Source organism: Lactuca serriola, chromosome 5 (assembly GCF_051521515.1).
Source record: "Lactuca serriola cultivar US96UC23 chromosome 5, Lser_US96UC23_V15, whole genome shotgun sequence".
NCBI lineage: Eukaryota > Viridiplantae > Streptophyta > Magnoliopsida > Asterales > Asteraceae > Lactuca > Lactuca serriola.
The window spans coordinates 322,733,332-322,742,030 of record NC_136412.1 but is presented as its reverse complement, the minus strand read 5'-3'; the positions used below and the strand labels follow the sequence as shown (position 1 = coordinate 322,742,030).

Sequence of the window (8,699 nt, the reverse complement as noted above, 5' to 3'; positions counted from 1 at the left end):
TTTTAGTAGGAACAAGGTTGAGTATATTGGTGGCAGTCTCTAAGGCATACCCCTATAATTATATAGGAAGCAGAGCTCGACTCATAATGGAATGAACCATGTCCAGCAAGGTTCGATTTCTCCTCTCGGCCACACCATTAAGTTGTGGTGTCCTAGGATGGGTCAATTGTGAAACTATTCCACATTCCTTAAAATATTCATTGAACTCGATACTAAGATATTCTCCACCTCTATCAGATTGGAGCATCTTTTTCGTCTTGCCCAGTTGATTCTCGATTTCGTACTTAAACTCTTTGAACTTTTCAAAAGTTTCTGAATTATGTTTAATCAAATAAACATATCCATATCTACTGAAATCATCAATAAATGTCACCTACTAGCGATTAACATCCCATGTGGCGAATCTAAAGGGTTCACACACATCGGTGTTAATTAGGTCCAATAATTCCTCACCTCTTTCACAAGTCCATGTTAAAGGTGATTTAGTCATATTGCCTAACAAACAAGATTCACATTCATCATTTGTCCTTTAGTTAAATGGTTCCAACACTCCATCCTTTTAGAGTTGGACGATGTTTTTGTTGTTTATATGCCTAAGACGACAATGACATAAGCATGCTTTGCCTAAACTATTATAATAATCAATATCATATACACAATTGCCGAAATTATTCATACACACAACAGTTTTATACATGACATTACAAGGATAAGCTTTGAAAAATAAAAACATCATTCTCATAAACAAAAATTGTGCCATTATCATTATCAAACAAGTAACAAAATCCTTGTCTAAATAAGGCATGAAATGAAATTATGTTCCTTGTTATATTAGACGAATAAAAAAATTAAGTAAATCTAATCTAACACCACTATCAAACATAAACTCATAAATCCTGATCCTTCTATCATGTGAAGAATGTCTCTTTTCCATGATCAGGTTCAGCTTCCTATTCTTGACTCTCTTACTTTCCCTTTGTCTCTGCATATCAGAACAAATGTGAAAACCACATCCTGTATCAAGGACCCGAGAATTAGAAATTTGTGTGTTAGTGGTATCTATAATGTATATACGTGAAGAATAGCCAATCACTTTTTATTTTCCTTTTTTCAACTCTTGTAGCTATTATGTGAAGCTTCTCTTCCAATGCTCCTTTTAGCCATAGTGAAAGCAAATGACCTTTTTCGGATCATTAACATGCAGAACTTCATAGTTAGTTTTCCCTTTTGACCCACCACTAGACTCTCCAATGTGGGCTTTCCCTTTCCACTTGGGTTGGGTGATAGCTTTCCTTTTCTTCGCATGGCCTTGATGAATGACCAGGTAATGAGCAGTAACAACACTAGTAGGATGAGATTTATTCATTCTCGATTCAATAGTTTGCAAGAAATTATGGAGTTGTACCAATGTAATTTTTGTAACATCCTAAAAATTCATATAACTTTTTCATTTTCAAATTCATTTCAATCATACAATAATCATATTAAAAAATTCAAGAGTATATCATAACAACATTATATCAGAGTACAAAATCCAAAAATCACATGATGCGGAAATTCATAGGTGGATGCAATACGATCAATTCGGGCCCTTCCCCTTCGATTTTGAAGTACTTGAAAAATAAACTGAAAATCGTAAGCACAAAGCTTAGTGAATTCCCTCAAAATACCACATATCATACATATATAATAGTCAAGTGGAGATTTTATGAATATTTCCATGACACCATAACTTCTTATATAGACAATTTGGACAATTTGTGAACATATAGACTTGTGTGTACTATTTTCAAAACCGAAAATCATGTAATATTCATATATTTGGTTATTAACTTATTATAGGTTCTTATATAGACAATTTGGACAATTTGTGAACATATAAAATTAAAAAAGAGTTTATTAATTTATTATAGAGTAAATTTCACGAATGGTCCCTATGGTTTGGGGTAATTTACGCGCTTGGTCCCTGACTTATTTTTAAAACTCGGAAGGTCCCTACTGTTTGTTTTTGTTACATGTTTGGTCCCTACTGTTTGTTTTTGTTACAGGCTTGGTCTCTGTCTTACCTAAAAAGACTATTATTTAAGTAGGGAAAATGGTGGGTAGGTAAAGTAAGATGATGGGGGTGGGGTTGGGGATGTATTTATTTAAATAGATTAAAAAATCAATGGCAAAATAGTCTTTTTAGGTAAAACAGGGACCAAGCCCGTAACAAAAACAAACAGTAGGGACCTTCCGAGTTAAAAAATAAGCTATGGACCAAACATGCAAATTACCCTAAACCATAGGGACCATTCATGTAATTTACTCTTTATTATATGTTTCATACATGTAGAAGTTAAAATGAGTTTTGGATAGAAGTTTTTAAAAGCAACTTATAGTTGTCCCTCATCGGAGAAAAATCATTTTTTATAAGTTACTACTCCTTAACTTGTCAAAAACTCTCAAACACTTTTTTAGAAACTCTATTTTGATATCGTTATAAGCTAATAAGCTAAAAAGTTAAAGAATGTTTATCGTTTAATAAGGACTCCTAAACACCCCCTTAGAAGCCAATTTTAACCCATTCACACGTGATTTGAATTGATTTGAAATAGCTACATATGATATAGAACTTTATATCAGTAAAAGCAGTCCAAACTTTTAGGGTTTAGGTCATTTTTAATCGCTAAACTTTTTTGGATAATTTATTTGGGAAAATTATACATTGTTTAAGTTAGCATTGGTCAGCGAACTTGTTTATTTTGTTTATTTTGGTCACTCTAACCGGCGATAGCAGGTATATAAAATTGAATATCATTATAAAGGTTATAATTAGTCATTGAACTTTTCTAGATGATTTATTTTAGTCTGTTTAAGTTACCATTGGTAATTGGATTTTTTATTTTTTTCATTTTAGTCACTCTAGTTTTTTTTATTATCATTTACTTAAAAAAATAAAAATAAATAAGTACTAGTATTTTTTTCCTTTTATCCGTAACTAAATATGTTACATCAATTGTTTAGAGTAAATTATATGAATAATCCTTGTGATTTACGGTAGGGTGCATATTTAGTCAATTAACTTTTTTAACCCAAATGCTCCTAATAACTTTAAAAGAAGACTATTATGATTTCACAAAGATTATTCAGATAATTTACTTTAAAATAATTGATGTAACAAGCTTAGTTGTGGAGAAATGAAAAAAAAATTATAGTTTTTTTAATTTTTTTTTTTAATGATAATAAAAGAAAAGAGCGACTAAAATTAAATTAAAAAAGAAAATCAGTGATCAATAGTAGCTTATACAAAGTATAATGATTAAAATAAAACATCAAGAAAAAAATTCAATGACTAATTATAACATTGACACGTTATATAACGACTATCACTGGTTGAGTAATCAAACTAAAAATAAACAAGTTCAATGACTAATGATAACTTAAACAAAATATGATTATCAAAATAAAACATTCAAAAAAGTTGAGTAACTAAAAATGATCTAAACCCAAACTTTTATAAATGTTTACAAAATCATAAATCTCTCCAACGTTTCAAAGCGGCACAACTGCAAAAATAATCAAAAAATTGAATCTAGTAACCATAATACAAAAGTTTAAATTATAAAGCTGCCCAAACTTTTATAAATGTTTACAAAATCCTAACTAAATCCCTCCAACGTTTCAAGGCGGGACAATTACAAAAATAATCAAAAATTCGAATCTCAATAACCATAATACAAGAGTTTAAATTATAAGTGGATTGGACTCTTTCCACGACATTCAACCATGTAAAGTGAGACAAGAGATTAACCTTTTGCAGAAAAATATTAAAATAATTTAATAATAATAGTATATTATTTGTTTATTACTTTAATTTAACTAAATATATTTACTAGATTAGCTATATATGACAAAATTAAACAAAAGATAGATGAACCATGAAACCTAAACCAATCTATATTGACTTCCATCTAAGCCATACATATTATCATATGCACATAATGAATAGACCATCCTTGTCTCGAGCAAGTAAAAAAAGTGTTATACAATACTTACAAGCTTCAACACTATTCTATTAAAAGATTATAATAACAAATTACTATAAAATAGCAAAATAATTATATTCTATATTGTCATTTCAAAGAAAAGACAATCATAAAGATTAAAGAATACTCACCACATCTAATCTCTTGTAAAGCATCAAGATTCATTATTCCTAGGCAATAAAAAAAGGTAGTTCAACTACTAAGCATCTCATGCTCATATCCACATACATTTACTTATATATTTTAAAGAATAAAAAGATAAGAGAGCTTTGTGTCGTAGAATAGAATCAGAACAAATGGCAGTTTCCCCATCCACATAATCCCATAACTCAACATCCCAAATCCAACTTTCCAGATCTCTAAATCCATCATCACATGTTCTCTTGTCTTGAGTTAATAACCCACTCAAGTCTCAACACCATAATCCCATTCCCAATCTAAACAATTCACTAATAATATACCCACAAACATAAAAAAAACCAAAGATAATCTTTATGTGTTTCACATTCTATAAAGTCCTAATGGAATCCTATACATTTTTATTCTTATTCCTTAACATCAAAAACCACAACCAAAGCATCAATAGATCCAAATCAGACAAGAAAATGAAACTACGTGCAAAATTCGACAATAACAATGAAAAGGGATATAATAATATTAATTGAAATCATTGATTGCTACATCAGTTATCATAATCCTCACCTCATCCTTTCAAATTTCTAATTCGCCCAACAAAAGAGGGTGAAAAAGGACCAAAACACTTGAGATCTACAACACCCACCACACATGATTACATCAACACCTTGAGTTTCTCAAGAAGAAAGGAAAAGGGGGAAAATTTTACTGTTAATAATAAAATATATCAGAATTAAGATTTGGTAGTTTTCTTAGAAAATTTCCTAAACTGGGCTACCATTTTCAAAGCACACCCAGATTTTTTGTTCTAAAGTTTCTAATTTTTTTCTTCTGCTTGTATTAATTAAAAAAAATAATCAAGTTTCTTAGGAGAAAAAAAAAACTCGTTTGTTTTTTTCGCTCCTCCTTTGTCGCCAACTTTCAAGCCCAAAAATCAAAACCGGAAATCGGATCGAAACCATGTTATTTACCTACTTATCAAGATTTCAATTCTGTTGAGCCACAAGTTGATCAAGCTGCATTTGCTCAATCCACGCACTCAATGCAGATTGATCCATTTGTTCAATCTGCGCATTCGAATTCACACCACCACCACCGCTGCTACTACCACCCCCACCACCACTACCAGAGCCGCCATAAGCCGCCGCCAGCTTTTCCTTCATCTCTTGAGGCGTTTCTTTCACAAGCGATTGAACCCATGACAGATCTGGCTCCTCCCCATTATTGCCACCATTTTCAAAAGACGATGATCTTCGAAGCTTACCAAATTCATTCTCATTAACCCCCCAATCGGGTTTTTCAGACGAACCCCACTTTGACCACGGGTCAACCGAACCACCACCCACAATAGAACCAGATCTAGATCCAAGTTCCCGTGAACTCAAACTTCTAAACTGTTGTTGATTCTCACGTGCCAACATTGAAACCCTAGAACTCATGGGCGAAATCGGATCAACACTTCTTGGCGACATCCTCCCGGGTGAATTTTGAACCCCAAAAGACGTATTCTTTGGCGAAAAATTCGTATTAATTGGCGATAACATGCTCTGTTGTTGCTGAAACTGATTAAAAACCGATGAATTATGCCTCGGTGAGAAAACCGATTGATCTGAAAACCGAGGAGACGAGCTTTCAGCTGCAAAAATATCATCCAACTTTGTCGGGGTTAAAATCGACTGATTATGAACAGCTCTTTGTTGTCTAGATAACTCATTCAGAAGCTGAAGATTCAAATCTTGATCAGACATATCTCGCGCATTAAGAGACGATCTTAATCTACTCGACTGAAGATTACTCCCCGGTAAATGCAAAGACGGGACATTTGGTTGTGGCCAGTTCATATTCGACATTCCGTTTCCCGACGGCGACATCGGCGGTGTAAAAGACGAAAGTGCCCCCGGCATCAAACTCATGGCTGCTGCAAAATCCAACGCGGATGAGGAAGATCGCGGAGATGGGACCGCGGACCCCGTTGAAACAAACAACGGGCGAAGCTCATCTTGTGTGTGAGCAAAGAAACACACCCGGCGGTTACAGCCGGTCCCGTCTTTACACAGACGGGTCCGGTACTGCGCCGGGTGTAACCAACATTCGAATACGCCGTGCGCGTATTCGCACATGTCGCCACGGCGACATGTCCCTTTCCGGAAATCCGGACACGGGACACAGCTGTAATGGTACTTCCGTGGGTCCCGCCTCCGCGCGTTTTCGCCAGGGTGGACAAATGGGCATTCCGTCCAATCATGGGAGTAGGCCCGGGAGCATGGACGGACTTTAAAGGAATACATTCGGAATTCGTCGGTTGAATAAATGCTGTTTTTGATATCGGGTAATGACGGGTCAACCGGGTATTCTCTCTTGGAATCAAATGTTGAAATTTTAGGTGAACAAAGAAGGTCGGTTTCTGACACCGGAGAGTGGTTTTCCGGTGAGTGGTTTTCCGGCGACAATGGGTCTAAAATGGGCGGGTCACAGTCGGATCCGAGAAGATCTTCGAGGGTTTTTTTCATCTCCGGGAGCTTTGGAGAGACAACGATCATATCCACGGGTCGAAGCCCGTTTACATCGATTAGATTCGGGTCGGCCCCACTTAATAAAAGCAGTTTTATAACGTCGACAGCATTTATTGATCCACCTGACGCAGCACAGTGAAGGGCGGTTGTCTTGTCAACTCCACACAATCGATTCACATCGACTTTTGATTGGGAAAGAATTAACTTGAGAACGTCTATGCTTCCATACATGGCTGCCACCATTAATGGAGTTCTGTGTTCAAGAACCATTTGTTTTGACCCCTTTTGTCGGCCATACCATAATCCGACCTCGTCAATCCCAGATGGGTCGGATTCAATTGATAGGGCGAACCCCTGGATGTCATTATTCGCAGCAAGTTCAAGTAAAGTAGTAAAAGAATCTCCAGTTTCGATACTCAATTGGCTCATATTTTTACACCTGCTAAAGAAATTAGAAACCAAAACAGGATTTAGAATCGATCTTTTTTAAGGGTAAACTATAGATACACCAAGATTATTGATGTTAATTGGACAATTTCACATATAAATACGAATCAGTTCTTGAAAGATATAAGACGTCAAAGAACTCTATTACACGAATTGGGGAAAAGGTTAAATGGAAAAGCGAAGTTGCTGAGTGATAACAAACATAGTATGAATAATTGAAGATGTAGACAAGAAGATAGATTAAATCCTTGTACATAAATGGGAAAAAATAAGTTGGGGCCACTGGTAGATGATAATATGCACTTGAAAGAGAATGAAGACAAAATCTTTAGGTTTTTAGAATAGCATGATTGATCACCAAACTAGCCAATCAAAGTTTTCCATAAAAGAAGATTAATTTGGTAGCGAATTTCACTCTGATGTTTCTTATTTTCTTCAATTTACATAAAATCAAAGCAAAATGGAGTGTTTTGAGTTTTGAATACCTAATTTTTGTTATTTGTTATCAAGAAAGCATGAAATACATCAATGGGTATTTCAGAAAGTTGATACAGAGTCAAAATCAAAATGAAAAGCTGAATCGTTATTCAGTAATTAAGAACAATCAGTTCTTTAAAAGAAGCCCCAAAAACCCATGAGGGAGATAAATATCATAATTTTGAAATGGAAAACCAAAACCCCAAAAATCGTGCTTCGGGAAGGTGTTGTACCACATGCTCACCAAGTTGTACCTTTTTTGCTCTAGAAACTATGAACATGCTCCATCGATGTCATTTCTCGTCAAATAAAACACAAAAATAACATTCCTCAACCGATCAAGAAGAAGATAAATAAGAACAAGTTACAGAAACATACCAAAAGGGTGTTTCAAGAAGTGATAAATGGTCAATAAATTTTCATCTGAAACCAACGGACTGTGTGTTTTTGTGCGTGTACGGACATATACAGATAGAAACAGATTCCAAAAGGGTCTTCAGAAAAACGAAGATCGGAGAGTTTAAGCAAGTAAAAAACACAAGTTTTTCGCCAGAGAACAGAACAGACTTACCACTGATTTTGCTTTACTTAATCATCGAAGGTTTTGAGGGGTTTTCAGATCTAAGAATCGAAGAAAGTGATAGAGTGGGAAGAGAATCAAAAGTAGTGATTTCTGAAGGGATAATCAGAAGAGAAGAGCTTCTTCTTGCCTCTTCGCCATTTCCTATGCTCTCTCTCTCCCCCTCTTCCTCAACTGAAATAAATTATTACATCGAAAAGAAGTTTCAAATAGGGCCTACATTTTGAAAAGATGGTTACTTTTCACACTTTATTTTATAAAATGACATTACAGCCCCTCTTTCTTTTTATGTATTAATTTAATCCGTTAATGTCATTAGTGTGTAAATGAATACCAAAGTGTTTGTTTTATTATAAAATGTCATTATTTTAGAGATAATTTCATAAATAGGTAACGCACTATTTGTTTTGTTTATAAAATATGTTTTTGTTTATAAAATATGTTTAAAAAACCATTATAAATTTAGAATTTATTGAACATCAAAGTAATTTTTTTAATGAAATCCATGAATTCGACCAA

General features: G+C 34.3%; 1 protein-coding gene across 3 annotated transcripts; it reads right to left on the bottom strand.

Moving 5' to 3' along the window:
• Window positions 1-4,659: 4,659 nt before the first annotated feature.
• Window positions 4,660-8,344, bottom strand: OXS2 (CCCH-type zinc finger protein with ARM repeat domain-containing protein). 3 transcript variants are annotated; one of them, XM_079003387.1, is made up of 2 exons: window positions 8,172-8,344; window positions 4,660-7,118 (listed from the first exon to the last, which is right to left on the bottom strand). In XM_079003387.1, the coding sequence occupies exon 2, from the start codon at window positions 7,103-7,105 to the stop codon at window positions 5,150-5,152; it is 1,956 nt and encodes a 651-aa protein (XP_078859513.1). In that variant the 5' UTR covers window positions 7,106-7,118; window positions 8,172-8,344; the 3' UTR covers window positions 4,660-5,149. The 3 variants fall into 3 exon arrangements, with proteins under 3 accessions (XP_078859513.1, XP_078859512.1, XP_078859514.1); XM_079003386.1 differs by having other exon boundaries at window positions 4,660-7,115; XM_079003388.1 differs by lacking the exon at window positions 8,172-8,344 and adding an exon at window positions 7,855-7,875 and having other exon boundaries at window positions 4,660-7,115.
• Window positions 8,345-8,699: the final 355 nt, after the last annotated feature.

Coding starts and splice junctions, on each gene's coding strand:
- OXS2 (XM_079003387.1), bottom strand. CDS start 7,105: ATGAGCCAATTGAGTATCGAAACTGGAGATTCTTTTACTACTTTACTT.